The sequence below is a fragment of the Salmo salar genome, chromosome ssa01 (assembly GCF_905237065.1).
Source record: "Salmo salar chromosome ssa01, Ssal_v3.1, whole genome shotgun sequence".
Taxonomy (NCBI): Eukaryota; Metazoa; Chordata; class Actinopteri; order Salmoniformes; family Salmonidae; genus Salmo; species Salmo salar.
In genome coordinates this window covers 11,652,520-11,671,914 of record NC_059442.1, presented here as the reverse complement: position 1 = coordinate 11,671,914, position 19,395 = coordinate 11,652,520, and the positions used below count along the sequence as shown (strand labels likewise).

General features: G+C 42.6%; 1 protein-coding gene across 4 annotated transcripts; it reads right to left on the bottom strand.

Annotated features, from left to right (window-relative positions):
* Window positions 1-3,016: 3,016 nt before the first annotated feature.
* LOC106593413 (uncharacterized) lies at window positions 3,017-12,596 on the bottom strand. 4 transcript variants are annotated; one of them, XM_045714265.1, is made up of 7 exons: window positions 11,878-12,596; window positions 11,284-11,577; window positions 10,908-11,165; window positions 6,092-6,252; window positions 5,949-5,996; window positions 5,679-5,778; window positions 3,017-3,586 (listed from the first exon to the last, which is right to left on the bottom strand). In XM_045714265.1, the coding sequence occupies exons 1-6, from the start codon at window positions 11,924-11,926 to the stop codon at window positions 5,713-5,715; spliced, it is 876 nt and encodes a 291-aa protein (XP_045570221.1). In that variant the 5' UTR covers window positions 11,927-12,596; the 3' UTR covers window positions 3,017-3,586; window positions 5,679-5,712. The 4 variants fall into 4 exon arrangements, with proteins under 4 accessions (XP_045570221.1, XP_014040223.1, XP_045570219.1 ...); XM_014184748.2 differs by having other exon boundaries at window positions 3,018-3,586; window positions 5,919-5,996; window positions 11,878-12,595; XM_045714263.1 differs by lacking the exon at window positions 3,017-3,586 and adding an exon at window positions 4,402-4,489 and having other exon boundaries at window positions 5,919-5,996; window positions 11,878-12,595.
* Between the last annotated feature and the right edge of the window lie 6,799 nt (window positions 12,597-19,395).

Genomic DNA, 19,395 nt, shown 5'->3' with positions numbered 1-19,395 from the left:
ACAGTAACTGTCATCCAAACTGTAGCCTAAGTTTACATCAGGTAATACTGTCAAAGTACACAGTTCCATTGACAACATGCCTAAACATTTTGACGACCTTGTTCGTGAACAATGACTCAATGACTCATCATTCTGATGACACTGACATGATCATTGGCATGAATATTTACTTTTGAGAGATGTACTAAGGATTTTTAGTGACTGACTAGCTTTAGAAACACATCTATTGTATATTGCAGTTTGTACAAATTGTTCTGAGAAATGCACTTATTATTTTGCACATGTTAGGGATGATGTGAAAAATGCACCAAAGCGACTGAGAAAAACTGTAATAAAGGGTTATCTTTTGTGCCTACAACCCAGTGCAACGATTTTGATGTTAAGGTAGACATGTTTAAGTTTTTTAGAAACATCCGTTTAAGGGAATACTTTAGCTCCCCTAATCCTGACACTTCTATTGAACCAGTAGGTTACTCACCTCTACATACTCCGACTCCTTTTAGAAGAGTTATTTTATACCTCCAGCCAATCGCAATCACTCTATCGAGACATATTGCAGACTTGTTGAAAAAGATGTTGCTCATCTCCTTCAGAACAAACAGGAGTCCAAATCTTTCCATAATTTACCTCGGGATGAAAAACAAGCTTTGCTTGATTTACAATCCGATACGTCAGTCCTTATTCGTCCTGCTGATAAGGGTGGGTCGGTGGTACTCATGGATAGGACAGCTTATGTAAATGAGTGTCATAGACAACTGCTTGACAACACCTTTTACAAGAAACTCAGAAGTGACCCTACTTCCCAATTTCAGAATACTATCTTTACTGTCCTAGATGGGTATTTTAATTCTGGTCAGATAACCAAAAAAGAACATGAGTTTCTGGCTATTCAACACCCTAAAATTGCCACTTTCTATACTTTGCCGAAATTACACAAGAATGTTACAAACCCTCCAGGGCGCCCTATTGTAGTGGGCATTGATGCAGTAACGGCCCCTATTGTAGCGGGCATTGATGCAGTAACGGCCCCTACTGTAGCGGGCATTGATGCAGTAACGGCCCCTACTGTAGCGGGCATTGATGCAGTAACGGCCCCTATTGTAGCGGGCATTGATGCAGTAACGGCCCCTATTGTAGCGGGCATTGATGCAGTAACGGCCCCTATTGTAGCGGGCATTGATGCAGTAACGGCCCCTATTGTAGCGGGCATTGATGCAGTAACGGCCCCTATTGTAGCGGGCATTGATGCAGTAACGGCCCCTCTATCTACTTTTGTTGACTTTTTTATTAGACCACTCGCAGAACAGCTCCCCTCCTTTGTAAAGGACACCAGCAGTATGATCTCTATCATTGAATCTCTTGATCCTCTCCCTGAGAATACCTTGTTAGTTACTTCTGATGTTGAGTCGTTATACACAAATATTCCACACGTGGGCGGTATTGAAGCCATGGAACATTTTCTTCTGCAACGTGACCCTAATGAACTACCTTCCAGTGCCTGCATTATAACATTGGCTGAAATAGTACTCACACACAACTATTTCGTGTTTCTAAATGATTTCTTTATTCAGACAAAGGGTATTGCTATGGGATCCCCCATGGCTCCTAACTATGCTAATTTGTATGTGGGTTACATGGAGAAACAGTCCATTTTCAACCCTCTCAAAAATGTTTTCTTGCCTAGCATCATTATTTGGAAACGGTATATTGATTATATTTTTGTTCTATGGAGGGGTGATGCAGAACAGCTCCAGGTATTCCATGCTTTTCTTAACTCCTGTTCTGAACATTTGAGATTTACTATGCAATCTGATACACGTCAAATCAGTTTTCTTGATCTTCTGATCTTGTGTGAAGATAATGTTCTATACACTGATCTTTACAGGAAACCTACTGATCGTAACAGTTTGTTGAGGGCTGACAGTTGTCACCCACTTCCCTTGAAAAATAGTTTGCCCTACAGCCAATTCTGTCGAATCAAAAGAATTTGTAAAAAACTATCAGATTTCGACAGAAATATGGCTGAGACGCACAGAAAGGTCAAGGAGAGGGGGTACAAAAATGATCAGATTAATATTGCCATTGAGAAAATTCAAAACAAAATGAGACATGACCTTTTTCAAGGTCAGTCTCGCAAAAAGACGCATTCTTGCGTTCTAACTACCCGCTATTCAAAGCGCTCTGAACAAATTAAGGGAATCGTTCTCAAACATTGGCACATTCTAAAATCCGATGATAGTCTCGGTAATGTGTTTTCGGACCTTCCCTTGGTCGTATTCTCGCGGGGCAGAAATCTCAGAGACCAATTGGTACACTGATTTACCACCCCAAGATATTCCTGAACAACGTCTATTTGCGCCCATACTGGATGGAAATTACAAGTGTAATGGCTGTGCTCAATGCAATGGCACTTATAAATGCAGATCCTTCAAACACCCACAAACAGGGAAATCGATCCCAATCAAAGGTGTTATTACGTGCTCCACTAAGGCAGTTATTTATCTTATAACTTGTCCTTGTGGTAAAAATGATGTGGGTAAAACAAAGCGTGAATTAAAAGTACGTATCTCAGAGCATCGTAGCAACATTAGGTGCAGAAACTTGACTTACCCAGTTGCGGCCCACTTTTTGGAAGAAAACCACTCGATTTCGTCTCTGCATTATATTGGCATCGAACATGTCACCCTCCCGAGGAGAGGGGGTGACCTTGATAATTTATTGTTAAAACGAGAGGCTGCCTGGATCTTTAATTTAAAGACCCTTGCACCCTTCGGTCTCAACATAGACTTTGATCTGAAGCCATTCTTGTGATTATTGTGACTTTGCCATTGTAATTGTTTGTAAGCTTGTGTAGTCTAAAATGTATCTATGATCGTATGCTATCCATTTGTTTTTTTGTATGGTGTTCTTTGTATGCCATTTTTATATTTGAGAATTAACCAATAATATTAGGCCACTCTTGGCCATGATTACAGACACCTGTGTGTCTTTTGACACTATATAAACGAGTCATCTCGCAGTGTTTGTGATCATACCCTGATGAAGACAGCTTGGCTGTCGAAACGTTGGACATTACATTGGGTGGTAGCCAGAGGAAGGTCCTGGGTGGTAGCCAGAGGAAGGTCCTGGTTGGTAGCCAGAGGAAGGTCCTGGTTGGTAGCCATAGGAAGGTCCTGGTTGGTAGCCAGAGGAAGGTCCTGGTTGGTAGCCATAGGAAGGTCCTGGTTGGTAGCCAGAGGAAGGTCCTGGTTGGTAGTCAGAGGAAGGTCCTGGGTGGTAGCCAGAGGAAGGTCCTGATTGGTAGCCAGAGGAAGGTCCTGGTTGGTAGCCAGAGGAAGGTCCTGGGTGGTAGCCAGAGGAAGGTCCTGGGTGGTAGCCAGAGGAAGGTCCTGGGTGGTAGCCAGAGGAAGGTCCTGGGTGGTAGCCAGAGGAAGGTCCTGGGTGGTAGCGAGAGCGAAGGTCCTGGGTGGTAGTCAGAGGAAGGTCCTGGGTGGTAGTCAGAGGAAGGTCCTGGCTGGTAGTCAGAGGAAGGTCCTGGCTTGTAGTCAGAGAAAGGTCCCGCCTGGTAGCCAGAGGAAGGTCCTAGCTGGTAGCCAGAGGAAGGTCGTGATTGGTAGCCAGTCAGAGCAATTAACTCTCCCTCAACAACACACTAACACAGTTTGTGAAATAAACACACATTTATTATTCAAAATATGTGACAGGCACACTTTTTCTTGTGTATTACACGGTTTTCATCACAACGCAATTCGTATGTAGGACACAATTGTCTTTCTTCATAATGCATTCGTGTACATTGCACAAATTTCTATTTGTGGTCGCTAACATTAGCTAAGCTAGGGAAAATCTACATGTACCAAGGCAGCAGCCTTAACCACAAGGCCAATTTCAGAAACAGGTGCTATTTTTAATTAGACAGGATGTGGAGCAATTCCAGAATGCATTGTATTGACTTTGTAAACTTGAAGTTGAACAGTGATGGTTCAATTAATCATTTATTCATTTTTGGGGGGTAAAAACAAGAACTTAAAAAGTTTGACATTCAACATTCCAAAAACACAAAAAAAAGTGACATTCAACATTCCAAAAACACAAAAAAAGTGTGACATTCAACATTCCAAAAACACAAGTTGCATTAACCTCTCTAGGTTAGGGGGCAGTATTTGCATGGCCGGATAAAAAACAATTTAATCTGGTTATTACTACTGCCCAGAAATTAGAATATGCATATAATTGTTTGATTTGGATAGAAAACACCCTAAAGTTTCTAAAACTGTTTGAATGGTGTCTGTGAGTATAACAGAACTCATATGGCAGGCAAAGACCTGAGAAGATTCCAAACAGGAAGTGCCCTCTCTGACCATTTCTTGGCCTTCTACACTCTCTTTATTGAAAACTGAGGATCTCTGCTGTAACGTGACACTTCCTACGGCTCCCATAGGCTCTCAGAGGGCGCCAGAACGTTGAATGATGACTTTGCAGACCATGGCTGAAAAACAGTAGCGCATTTGGTAAGTGGTCGATCAGAGAACAATGAGACGGGGGCGCGCATGCACGTGAAGAGTCCATTTTAGATTTTTAGTCTTTGAACGAAAACAGGATTTCCCGGTCGGAATATTATCGCTTTTTTACGAGAAAAATCGCATAAAAATTGATTTTAAACAGCGGTTGACATGCTTCGAAGTACGGTAATGGAATATTTAGAATTTTTTTGTAACGATAAGCGCCGGGCGCGTCACCCTTCGTCACCCTTCGGATAGTGTCTTGAACGCACGAACAAAACAGAGGATATTTGAACATAACTATGGATTATTTTGAACCAAACCAACATTTGTTATTGAAGTAGAAGTCCTGGGAGTGCATTCTGATGAAGAACAGCAAAGGTAATCCAATTTTTCTTATAGTAAATCTGAGTTTGGTGAGTGCCAAACTTGGTGGGTGTCAAAATAGCTAGCCTGTGATGACGAGCTATCTACTCAGAATATTGCAAAATGTGCTTTTGCCGAAAAGCTATTTTAAAATCGGACATAGCAATTGCATAAAGGAGTTCTGTATCTATAATTCTTAAAATAATTGTTATGTTTTTTTGTGAATGTTTATCGTGAGTAATTTAGTAAATTCACCGGAAGTTTGCGGTGGGTATGCTAGTTCTGAACGTCACATGCTAATGTAAAAAGCTGGTTTTTGATATAAATATGAACTTGATTGAACAAAACATGCATGTATTGTATAACATAATGTCTTAGGAGTGTCATCTGATGAAGATCATCAAAGGTTAGTGCTGCATTTAGCTGTGGTTTGGGTTTATGTGACATTATATGCTAGCTTGAAAAATGGGTGTCTGATTATTTCTGGCTTGGTACTCTGCTGACATAATGTAATGTTTTGCTTTCGTTGTAAAGCCTTTTTGAAATCGGACAGTGTGGTTAGATTAACGACAGTCTTGTCTTCAAAATGGTGTAAAATAGTCATATGTTTGAGAAATTGAAGTAATAGCATTTCTAAGGTATTTGAATATCGCGCCACGGGATTCCACTGGCTGTTGAGTAGGTGGGACGATTTCGTCCCACATACCCTAGAGAGGTTTTAAACTGAGACTTAGTGATATGACCTTGCCACGACCAGCAGAATGAACCACAGAATTTGTAGATAAGAGCGGAGCAAGACGTTGTACTCACAGAGTATCTGTTCATGTGTAGGGTGTGCTTCACATCAGAACATGCCGAGTTCGTTGTTGTGGAAGGCGACCCGACACGGCTCTCCCTTTAAGCGAATACCCTGCAGATAATACTAAATTAAATATGTGTAGAATGTTTGTCCCATGGTATTAGTCTATCATACAAAATGCTGGTTAATTGGGTGAAGTCCATTCAGTGTTGCTGTCCTGGTTTCTGCACATTTGTATAAAGTGTTTGTACCTCAGGAGGGCCCAGTGGTTCTGGCCTCACCTCTGCTGAATCATTCACTGTGGTGTCAGCGACTTCAACGATGACTTCCTAAAGATGAGACATTACAATAACATCAAATCTTCATTCAACAAAGCTTTCAAAGTAAAACAATAAAATGAAAAAAGCCATTTCACAGGAAGTACCTGAGTTGAGTCATCTTCTTTTGAGGATATCCATCTTTTGACCTTGATGATGGCCATTATGGTGACTGCCAATCCAACACAGACAATCACTGATCGAACAATATTGGCCACAATGGTCCTGACTGATAATGCTGAAGCTTTGGCGTCCTTCTCATCAATACCTGAGACCAGTGGTGTAAAAAGTACCCAACTGTCACACATTAGTAAAAATAAAGATACCTTAATAGAAAATTACTAAAGTAAAAGTCACTGAGAAAAATAATACTTGTGTTAAAGTCTAAAAGTGTTTGTTTTTAAATATACTTAAGTATCATAGTAAATGTAATTGCTAAAATATACTCAAGTATCAAAAGTAAAAGTAAAAGTATAAATCATTTCAAATGTCTTATATTTAGCAAACCAGACAGCATGATTTTCTTGTTTTTTTTAGTTTACGGATAGCCAGGGGTACACTCCAACACTCAGACATAATTTACAATCAAAGCATGTGTGTTTAGTGAGTCCACCAGAGGCAGTAAGGATGACCAGGGATGTTCTCTTCATAAGTGTTTGAATGGACCCTTTTCCTGTCCTGCTATGCGTTCAAAATGTAACGAGTACTTGTCACATCCTGATCATAGAAAGATGTTATTTTCTATGGTAGAGTAGGTCAGGGTGTGACAGTTTTTTCTTCTTCTATGTTTTCTATTTCTATGTTGTCAGGTTCTAGTTTTGTATTTCTATGTTGGGGTTTTGTTTGGGATGATCTCCAATTAGAGGTAGCTGGTCCTCGTTGTCTCTAATTGGAGATCATACTTAAGTAAGGGTTTTTTCCACCTGGGTTTGTGGGAGATAGTTTTTTGAGTAGTGTATGTTTCAACTCTGCGTCACGGTTTGTTGTTTTGTTCTTTAGTTTATGTTTATGTATCGCATAGTTTCACAGTGTAAATAAAATGTGGAACGACACACACGCTGCACTTTGGTCCGCTTCTCCTTACGACACCCGTGACAGTACTTTTGGGTGTCAGGGAAAATGTATGGAGTAAAAATTACTATATTTTCTTAACCTCTTCGCTATAGGGGGCAGTATTTTCACGGCCGGATGAAAAACGTACCCAAATTAAACGGCCTACTTCTCGGGCCCAGAGTCAAATATTTGCATATTATTAGTTGATTTGGATAGAAAACACTCTGAAGTTTCTAAAACTGTTTGAATGGTGTCTGTGAGTATAACAGAACTCATATGGCAGGCAAAAACCTGAGAAAAGTCCAAGCAGGAAGTGGCCTGTCTGAGAATTTGTAGTTCTTCTTTTGGATCTCTATCGAAACTACAGTATCTGTGCTGTTACGTAGCACTTTCTAAGGCTTCCATTGGCTCTCTAAAGCGTTCAGAAAGCGCATTGAGGCGTCTCCTGTCTCTGGGCAGATAATAGGAGCTCAGTTTGTCAGAGGTCTGCCTGGTGACTAAGAGATTGGATATGCGCGTTCACGAGACCACGCTGTTTTTTTCTTTTCCTCTTTGAATGAATACACTATTGTCCGGTTGGAATATTATCGCTATTTTACGAGATAAATACCATAAAAATAGATTTTAAACAGCGTTTGACATGCTTCTAAGTACGGTAATGGAACATTTTGAATTTGTTTGTCACGAAATGCGTGTTACCCTTTGGATAGTGACCTGAACGCACAAACAAAATGGAGGTATTTTGACATAACTATGGATTATTTGGAACAAAAACAACATTTCTTGTGGAAGTAGCAGTCCAGGGAGTGCATTCTGACGAAGATCAGCAAAGGTAATACAATTTTTCTCATACTAATTCTGAGTTTAGTGTGCCCCGAACTTGGCGGGTGTCAAAATAGCTAGCCCTGATGGCTGAGATATGTACTCAGAATATTGCAAAATGTGCTTTCGCCGAAAAGCTATTTTAAAATCTGACATAGCAATTGCATGAAGGAGTTCTGTATCTATAATTCTTAAAATAATTGTTATGTATTTTGTCAACGTTTATGATGAGTAATTTAGTAAATTCCCCAGACGTTTTCGGTGGGAAAACAATTTCTGAACATCACACGCCAATGTAAAAAGCTGTTTTTTTAATATAAATATGAACTTGATTGAACAAAACATGCATGTATTGTATAACATAATGTCCTAGGAGTGTCATCTGATGAAGATCATCAAAGGTTAGTGCTTCATTTAGCTGTGTTTTGGGTTTCTGTGACATATGTGCTTGCTTGGAAAATGTCTGTGTGATTATTTTTGGCTGTGTACTCTCCTAACGTAATCTAATGTTTTGCTTTCGCTGTAAAGCCTTTTTGAAATCGGACAATGTGGTTAGATTAACCTGTTAGGGCTAGGGGGCAGTATTGACACGGCCGGATAAAAAACGTACCCGATTTAATCTGGTTACTACTCCTGCCCAGTAACTAGAATATGCATATAATTATTGGCTTTGGATAGAAAAAATCCTAAAGTTTCTAAAACTGTTTGAATGGTGTCTGTGAGTATAATAGAACTCAAATGGCAGGCCAAAACCTGAGAAGATTCCATGCAGGAAGTGGCCTGTCTGACAAGTTGTGTTTCATCTTGGCTCTTTTTATTGAAGACTGAGGATCTTTGCAATAACGTGACACTTCCTACGGCTCCCATAGGCTCTCAGAGCCCGGGAAAAAGCTGAACGATATCGAGGCAGCCTCTGGCTGAAACACATTATCGCTTTTGGCAAGTGGCCGATCAGAGTACTATGGGCTTAGGCGCGTGCCCGAGTCGACCGAATGCTTTATTTTCTTTCGTCTGTTTACCTAAACGCAGATTCCCGGTCGGAATATTATCGCTTTTTTATGAGAAAAATGGCATAAAAATTGATTTTAAACAGCGGTTGACATGCTTCGAAGTACGGTAATGGAATATTTAGATTTTTTTTGTCACGAATTGCGCCATGCTCGTCACCCTTATTTACCCTTTCGGATAGTGTCTTGAACGCACGAACAAAACGCCGCTGTTTGGATATAACTATGGATTATTTTGAACCAAACCAACATTTGTTATTGAAGTAGAAGTCCTGGGAGTGCATTCTGACGAAGACAGCAAAGGTAATAACATTTTTCTTATAGTAAATCTGACTTTGGTGAGTGCTAAACTTGCTGGGTGTCTAAATAGCTAGCCCTGTGATGCCGGGCTATCTACTCAGAATATTGCAAAATGTGCTTCCACCGAAAAGCTATTTTAAAATCGGACATATCGAGTGCATAGAGGAGTTCTGTATCTATAATTCTTAAAATAATTGTTATGCTTTTTGTGAACGTTTATCGTGAGTAATTTAGTAAATTCACCGGCAGTGTTCGGTGGGAATGCTAGTCACATGCTAGTCACATGCTAATGTAAAAAGCTGGTTTTTGATATAAATATGAACTTGATTGAACAAAACATGCATGTATTGTATAACATAATGTCCTAGGATTGTCATCTGATGAAGATCATCAAAGGTTAGTGCTGCATTTAGCTGTGGTTTGGGTTTAGGTGACATTATATGCTAGCTTGAAAAATGGGTGTCTGATTATTTCTGTCTGGGTACTCTGCTGACATAATCTAATGTTTTGCTTTCGTTGTAAAGCCTTTTTGAAATCGGAAAGTGTGGTTAGATTAACGAGAGTCTTGTCTTTAAAATGGTGTAAAATAGTTATATGTTTGAAAAATTGAAGTTTTTGCATTTTTTTGGTTTTTGAATAACGCGCCACGGGATTACACTGGCTGTTACGTAGGTGGGACGATTTGGTGCCACCTACCCTAGAGAGGTTAACGAGAGTCTTATCTTTCAAATGGTGTAAAATAGTTGTATGTTTGAAAAATTGAAATTATTGCATTTTTGAGGTTTTTGTATTTCGCGCCACGCTCTTCCATTGGATATTGGCGAGGCGTTCCGCTAGCGGAACCCCTAGATGTATTAAGTAATGTTGTGAAGTAAAAGTAAAAATTGTCAAAAATATAAATATTAAAGTAAAGTACAGATACCCCCCCAAAAAACTACTTAAGTAGAACTACTTAGTACTTTCAAGTATTTTTACACCACTGCCTGGGACACACAATCTGGGTTACCATCTCAGAGCCAAAAATACAATATTTCACCAATACAATACTACACCAATACATTTGGTCTAATGTGATGATTGTTTACAACAGTCAACATTACTCTCTGGCAGGTACCTCTATTTTTTTATTTTTTTTTATTTAACTAGGCAAGTCAGTTAAGAACAAATTGTTATTTACAATGACGTCCTACCCCGGCCAAACCCGGACGATGCTGGGCCAATTGTGCCTTGCACTATGGGACTCCAAAAAACGGCCGGATGTGATACACATGTATCATATCGTTCAAACAAAAGTCCTTGCAGCCAAGATTATAATAAATAGTTCCAAGTAGATGTTTGCGGTTCTAATTCCAAAAAGAGTCAATGTAAAAATATATCCACAGGGAAAAGCACACGAAGGATATCAAAGCTTTATGCTTAGTATTTTCATTTATTTAGAGCCAGTTTATCAACACCCAACGTTTTGACTAGGATGTTTTTGATGTTGAAATTACTAATTGACTTAGTCATCAAAACAATACCTAGTCAAAACATTGGGTGTTCATGAGCTGGCTCTAAATAAATAAAATACTAAGCATAGACATTTGATATCCTGTGGATATATTTTAACAATGTATGATATCACATCATATAGTATTAAACAATGACAGAGGTATTACAGAATGACAGTACAATATCAACTTGAGGTTCAACTTCTAACCTCACGGGTAGATCCTTAAATGAATGCTAGAATGGGACTTACATATGTCCTCCACGTGTTGAGAGATGGTCAGTGTGCTGACGTGGTTGCTGCTGGTGCATTGGATAGTCCCGTTGCCATTGGAGATGATGATGTTGACCCCAGACAGAGACAGTAACTGTTGTGACAGTGTACACTGACCCCATCCACAGACAGACAACATCCAGCCATCTTTACCTGAACAGTTCACTGTGACATCACAGAGTCCCACACTTGTGTTGAAGAGAGATGTGACATCCATGACTGGTTTGGGAACATGATCTATAAGAACCAATGGAGTTGGGAAAGAGATACCTACATTCATAAGGGGTCTAGAGACTACATTTGTATTAAAGAAACAAAAAGAAGACTTCCAGCACAAACAATGCATAAAACTCACCCAGCACCTTTAGTCTGTATGTGGTAGATGAATATGTCCAGTCTCTCTGATTAATTGCACTTCCTATGTAAATTCTGCTGTCTGTGTTCAACATATTCTTTATACACAGAGAATGGTTCACAGAGTTATAATCCACCTTCTCCTTGTATTTAGGAGAGATCTCTTTAGCATCAACTATTATATCACTGCCCGTCTTCCATTTAAGTCCCTTGAGAATCTCAGGTTCTGCAACAGCCAGACATATTGAACCCCCCTTCAACCCATACTGGTCCACTGAAGGTTCAACTCTGATTCCTAATGAGAGAGGAACAGGTTCACATTTAAACCAAACATGTTTTTAAGTAAAGTATCTCATCTATGTCTTGTGTTCAGATTACTCATGTTCAAAGTATCTCATCTACACCAATCTATGGCTTGTGTTCATATCATTCATGTTCAAAGTATCTCATCTATGCCAATCTATGGCTTGTGTTCCAAAAGGATAAATAATTAGGCTTACAGCAGGATTCCCAGTAGCTACCTCCAAGTCCAAGAGGTATACCTCCTTTAACTCTAGAATTCATTACATGTAAAAGTTATGAAGAGTTCAGATACCTGTGATGATTTCCAGCCAACAGATGTGTAGCAGAAACAGAGTTTTCATCTCAAAATATAGATAATTAGTTTGACTTCCTGTCTATGTCGAAATGATGAGACCGTGTGGTGGTAAACTACAAGTAGTAAGCCTTTCAGGAAGTAAATAGGTGCTCTCTTAGTCAAAGCTGGACATAGACCGTGGCTTACTAAACTCCCCTTCCCCCTCAAAGCATTTTCTGTAGAAGAGCTTGTGGTTTTTCAGAAACTAGGTGGTTTGTGCTGTGGAGGTTTGATGGAAGGAAGTCCTTAGTGATGTGTTATCTGAAGATACACTGTACTGAGCATTGTTCAATATGTTAACATCTGAAATACTGTAGTCAGTTAGAATTATGTTGAATAATTAAATGTATTTATCAATCTGACTCCAATATCATGTGACTAAATGTAATAGGCCCTATGTGTCTCTGCCAGAACATCACACACACATTCTGTCATCTAATTATCACATTCTGTCATCTAATTATCACATTCTGTCATCTAATTATCACATTCTGTCATCTAATTATCACATTCTGTCATCTATTTATCACATTCTGTAATCTAATTATCACATTCTGTCATCTAATTATCACATTCTGTCATCTAATTATCACATTCTGTCATCTAATTATCACATTCTGTCATCTAATTATCACATTCTGTCATCTAATTATCACATTCTGTCATCTAATTATCACATTCTGTCATCTAATTATCATATTCTGTATCTTATTATCGCATTCTGTATCTAATTATCACATTCGTACATTTCAGTTTGAGGACAGGAAAGGAAAAGCGGCTAGCTCAACAGACGGATTCGACCCAGTCACTCTAAAAAGGGAATTCCATTACACATACAACACAGCAACACATGTCAAACTGTTCGTCTCTTCATGAGCTATTGATATAATCCATGCATGACAATAAAAAACTCCTACAATTACATTCACAACGTCAGGTCCAAGTTTAATCACTTTCAACCTGGAGGGTGGTGGGAAATTGGAGTCGTCTCACTGTGAGGGGTGGAGTCTCCACCAATATAATAATGGGGGCATGGAAGTTTGTATGAATGAGATGTTTGGCAACTTTGGAAATCACTATGCCCATGTCACCATAGAAACTGTGTCTCACCATTCATTTCAGATGTGTACGGTGTTGGTTAGCTCCCTCTCCCTCGCTCTTCCCTTCATACATTATCCCAGAAATCCTGGACCCACTCCAATTTGCATACCGCCCTAACAGATCCGCAGATGATGCAATCTCTATTGCACTCCACACTGCCCTTTCCCACCTGGACAAAAGGAACACCTATGTGAGAATGCTATTCATTGACTACAGCTCAGAGTTCAATACCATGGTGCCCACAAAGCTCATGACTAAGCTAAGGACCCTGGGACTAAACACCTCCCTCTGCAACTGGATTCTGGACTTCCTGACGGGCCGCTCCCAGGTGGTAAGGGTAGGTAACAACACATCCGCCACGCTGATCCTCAACACGGGGGACCCTCAGGGTTGTGTGCTCAGGCCCCTCCTGTACTCCCTGTTCACTCATGACTGCATGGCGAGGCACGATTCCAACACCATCATTAATTCTTAGGGTTAGGCGACCCGCTAGTGGGATAACTTCTGGTGAAACTGGAGGGCGCGCAATTCAAATACATAATCATAAAAGTTATAGATATTAAACATTTATGTACATACAAGTGTCTTATATCTGTTGAAAGCTTAAATGCTCGTTAATCTAACTGCACTGTCCGATTTACAGTAGCCATTCCAGCGAATGGCATATTCCATGCGATTGTTTGAGGATGGCGCCTCACATTGAAATATTTTTCCACCGGCACAGGTTTCATAAATTCACAAATAGCGATTAAATATTCACTTACTTTTTGAAAATATTCCTCTGATTTGTCATCCAAAGGGTCCCAGCTTGTCACGAGGTCTACCGAAGGTGGCTCCTCTCCCTGTTTGGGCGGCGCTCGGCGGTCGTCAGCGCCGGCCTACTAGCTGCCACCGATCCTCTTTTCCTTTTCGTTTGGTTTTGTCTGGTTTTGTGTTACACCTGTTTTGAGTTAGGTAATTAGTGGGGTATTTAGTCTTGCTGTCTGGGTTTAGGTTTGTTCGTTGTTTGTTCGTTGTTTGCCTGTCGTGGGGTTTATGTGGGGTGTTTGTTTTCTACTGTCTTTTTTGATGAAAACGTTTATTTTGTTGCTGGACTACTTTCCAACCCTGTTTTAGTGGACATTGTTATTTTTGTCTGGTTCATTTTTTCCTTGTTCATTTCCTAGTTTGGATTTGTTGGAATTAGGAAAATAAACACCCTACTCCATATCTGTGGTCTCCTGCGCCTGACTTCACCCCATCATTCTAGTGAGCCGTGACACAGCTATAACATGCAGTGTCGTTTTGTTAGATAAAATCCTTCTTTATATCCCAAAAAGTCTGTTTAGTTGGCGCCCTTGATTTGAGTAATCCACTCGTTCAACATGCAGAGAAAAGAATCCAAAAATCTACCACTGAACTTTGTTAAAACAAGTCAAAATACATTTCTATTGACTCCTCAGATACTCTAAAATGTAATCAAACTATAATATTTCATACAGAAAGAAATATGTTCAATAGGAAACTGATATTAGCAGGTTCGTCTTGTCTTCATCGCACGCACACACAAATTTCCAATACCGTGTACTAGTACAAAAACACATTATTCTTACTCATTTTGGAAGAAACAAGCCTGAAACCTTGAATATAGAGTGCTGACACCATGTGGAAGCCATAGGAATTGCATACTGGGAGCTAGATTTAATTATTTCCCTATACTTTCCATTGTAAGAGCATGGGCTCTCAATTTTTTTTAAATTCAGGTTGGTTTTTCTTTGGATTTTCTCCTACCATATTTATTGTGTTATAGTCTCCTACATTATTTTAACATTTCTACAAACTTCTTTCCAATGGTACCAATTATATGCATATCCTGGCTTCAGGGCCTGAGCAGCAGGCAGTTTACTTTGGGCACGTCAGTCAGGCGGAAATTGAGAAAAAAGGACCCTAGCCTGAAAAAGTTTGCCGATGACACAACAGTGGTAGGCCTGATCACTAACAACGACGAGACAGCCTATAGGGAGGAGGTCAGAGACCTGGCCGTGTGATGCCAGGACAACAACCTTTCCCTCAACGTGATCAAGGCAAAGCAGATGATTGTGGACTACAGGAAAAGGAGGACTGAGCACTCCCCCATTCTCATTGACGGGGCTGTAGTGGAGCAGGTTGAGAGCTTCAAGTTCCTTGGTGTCCACATCACCAACAATCTATCATGGTCCAAGCACACCAAGACAGTCGTGAAGAGGGCACGACAAAACCTATTCCCACTCAGGAGACTGAAAAGATTTGGCATGGGTCCTCAGATCCTCATCTATGCATAGTCATTTTAATAACATATTACCTCAATTACCTCGACTAACCGGTGCCCCCGCACATTGACTCTGTACCGGTACCCTCTGTATATAGCCTCCCTATTGTTATTTTACTGCTGCTCTTGTCACGCCTGTTCCCGCTCTTCCCCCCGGCGCTCGAGAGCGCCAGGCTCCCCGTCATTGCGCCACCATCATTACGCACAACTGCCTTCCCCCCGTCACACGCATCAAAGATTATTGGACTCAATCACCTCTGTCATTACCTTCCCTATATCTATCTGGTTCCCCGCTCTATTCCCTGCTTCAGCATTAATTGTTGTTTGTCATTGTTTACACTCGTGCTGGCACTGTTCCTGTTTTGTTGTTCCTGAATAAATGTTGACTCCCTGTTCCCGGCTTCTCATCTCCAGGGTCGGTCATTACAGCTCTTTAATTATTTGTTACTTTTATTTCTTCTTCTTTTTTTTTAAAGTATTTTTTAACTGCATTGTTGGTTAGGCCTTGTAGGTAAGCATTTCACTGTAAAGTCTACACCTGTTGTATTCAGCGCATGTGACAAATTAAATTATATATATTTTTTTTTATTTGATGTGCATAATGATCAGACTAGAGGTCTCAGTGTGGTGGGGCGATTGCATCCCTTTTGACAAACACACACACACACTGAGACGGGACTTCCTGGGGGCTTTGTGGTTTGGAGGAGGAGTTAGAAGAAGCAATGAGCAGCATTACCAGGCAACTGAACTTTGACAGAAGAAGACAGATTTCATCTCTCATTTCCAAAAGGAAAATGAATATTCTGGGGTTTCTTCTCATTCTATGGCTAGTTATCAACACCGGTAACATTCATTATATTATTTATATTGTGTGGAGGAATCTCTTTTGATATTGGACTTGAACTCTAGAAATAATACTTTATGTACATAACATGGGTAATTGGAATAGTTTGAGTTTAGGCAGCAAATTACTTACTGACTCAATATGTACATTAATGACTGTCAGTGAAATGGTAAATGTGATCTTGGTCCTCTCTCATTAGGAATCAGGGCAGAACCTTCAGTGGACCAGTATGGGTTGAAGGGGGGTTCAATATGTCTGGCTGTTGCAGAACCTCCTGAGATGATCAAAGGACTTCAATGGATGAAGGACAGTGATGTAATATTTGGAGAAAACGAGATCTGTCCTAAATACAAGGAGAAGGTGGTGTAAACCATGGTTTGGACGACGCGGTCCATGGCGGCGCCAAGATGGTGGAGCATCGCCGCGTGCTCCCAGACGCGCTCCTCGACCCCTATACCAGGGGCACCTGCTCCTCCTGACTCTATATGTGGGTGTGGAATTCAGTAAGTGGTGCGTAACTGGCTGCAGGGAAGTCAGGCGCAGGAGAGCCGGAGCACTTTAGTGATGCAAAACAAACTGTACACAGAACAGCAAAATACAGGTTGAAATAACCTGTCACAAACCAGTCTGAAATGCACAAAACACTTACAACAAACAATTCCACACACAGACACGGGGGGGAACAGAGGGTTATATACACGTCAAGTAATGAGGGAATGTAAACCAGGTGTGCGGGAAAACAAGACAAAACAAATGGAAAATGAAAGGTGGATTGGCAATGGCTAGAAGACCGGTGACGTCGACCGCCGAACACCGCCCGAACAAGGAGAGGAACCGACTTCAGTAGAAGTCGTGACAGTACCCCCCCCTTGACGTGCGGCTCCAGCAGCGCACCGACATCGGCCTCGGGGATGACCCGGAGGGCGAGATGCAGGGCGATCCAGACGGAGATGGTGGAACTCCCGCAGCATTGAACACGTCCGCCACCGGAACCCAGCATCTCTCCCCCGGACCGTACCCCTCCCACTCCACGAGGTACTGAAGGCCCCTCGCCCAACGCCTCGAATCCAGTATGGAGCGAACAGCGTATGCCGGGGCCCCCTCGATGTCCAGAGGGGGTGGAGGAACCTCCTGCACCTCAGACTCATGGAGCGGACCAGCCACCACCAGCCTGAGGAGAGACACATGGAACGAGGGGTTAATACGATAATCGGGGGGAGCTGTAACCTGTAACACACCTCGTTCAGTCTCCTCAGGACTTTAAACGGCCCCACAAACCGCGGACCCAGCTTCCGGCAGGGCAGGCGGAGGGGCAGGTTTCGGGTCGAGAGCCAGACCCGGTCCCAAGGTGGGAACACTGGGGCCTCACTGCGGTGATGGTCTGCGCTGGCTTTCTGGCGCAGCACGGCGCTCTGAAGGTGAAAATGGGCGGCTTCCCATGTCTCCTCCGCGTGCTGGAACCAGTCGTCCACCGCAGGAGCCTCGGTCTGACTCTGATGCCAAGGAGCCAGAACCGGCTGATACCCCAGTACGCACTGGAAGGGGGAGAGGTTAGTAGAGGAGTGGCGAAGCGAGTTCTGGGCCATCTCTGCCCAGGGCACGAACGCCGCCCACTCCCCCAGTCGGTCCTGGCAATAAGACCGCAGAAACCTGCCCACATCCTGGTTAACTCTCTCCACCTGCCCGTTACTCTCGGGGTGAAAACCCGAGGTAAGGCTGATCGAGACCCCCAGATGCTCCATGAATGCTCTCCAGACCATGAACGTGAACTGGGGACCTCGGTCAGACACTATATCCTCAGGCACCCCGTAGTGCCGGAAGACGTGAGTGAACAAGGCCTCCGCAGTCCGTAGTGCTGTAGGGAGACCGGGCAGTGGAAGGAGACGGCAGGACTTGGAGAAACCGTCCACAACGACCAGGATCGTAGTGTTACCCTGTGAGGGGGGAGATCTGTGAGAAAATATATCGACAGGTGAGACCATGGCCGTTGTGGAACGGGTAAGGGGTGTAACTTACCTCTGGGCAGGTGCCTAGGAGCCTTACACTGGGCGCACACCGAGCAGGAGGAAACATAAACCCTCACGTCCTTGGCCAAGGTGGGCCACCAGTACTTCCCACTCAAACAGCGCACTGTCCGACCGATACCTGGATGACCAGAGGAGGGTGACGTGTGAGCCCAATAGATCAGCCGTTCACGGACAGCAGACGGAACGTACAGACGCCCAGCGGGACACTGGAGGGGAGCGGGCTCTGCACGTAACGCCTGCTCAATGTCCGCATCCAGCTCCCATACCAGCGGCGCCACCAGGCAGAAGGCCGGGAGTATGGGGGTGGGATCCATGGGCCTCTCCTCTGTGTCATACATGGTGGCGTACCCGAGCGCTGAGAGAGCACGGCTCCTATCCCAGCCTCGGACGCGTCCACCTCCACTGTGAACGCCAAAGAGGGATCCGGATGGGCCAGCACGGGAGCCGAGGTAAACAGAGCCCTTAGGTGACCAAAAGCCATGTCCGCCTCAGCCGACCACTGCAAACGTACCGGGCCCCCCTTCAGCCGTGAGGTAATGGGAGCCGCTACCTGACCAAAACCCTGGATAAACCTCCAGTAGTAATTGGCAAACCCTAGAAACCGCTTCACGTCCTTTACCGTGGCGGGAGTCGGCCAATTACGCACGGCAGAAATGCGGTCACTCTCCATCTCCACACCTGAGGTGGAAACGCGGTACCCTAGGAAGGAGACGGACTGCTGGAAGAACAGGCATTTCTCAGCCTTTACATAGAGGTCATGCTCCAACAGTCAACAGTCAATTCTCGGCGCGTGCAGCGGAGTATATCAGAATGTCATCAATATACACCACTACACCCTGCCCGTGCAGGTCCCTGAAAATCTCATCTACAAAGGCTTGGAAGACTGATGGAGCATTCATCAACCCGTACGGCATGACGAGGTACTCATAATGCCCTGAGGTAGTACTGATGTCACGCCCTGACCTGAGAGAGCCGTTTTTCTCTGTTTAGTTAGGTCAGGGTGTGATATGGGTGAGCATTCTATGTATTTTATTTCTATGTTTTGGCCGGGTATGGTTTCCAATCAGAGGCAGCTGTCTATCGTTGTCTCTGATTGGAATTTGCATGGTAAACTACCGGGAAAGTTGGAAAGAATCAACTACTACAAGTAGAGTGTTAGTGGATGGTGAGTTTTGTAAGGTTTCAGTTCTGGTAATTTGCTGTATTTCAGTGGATTC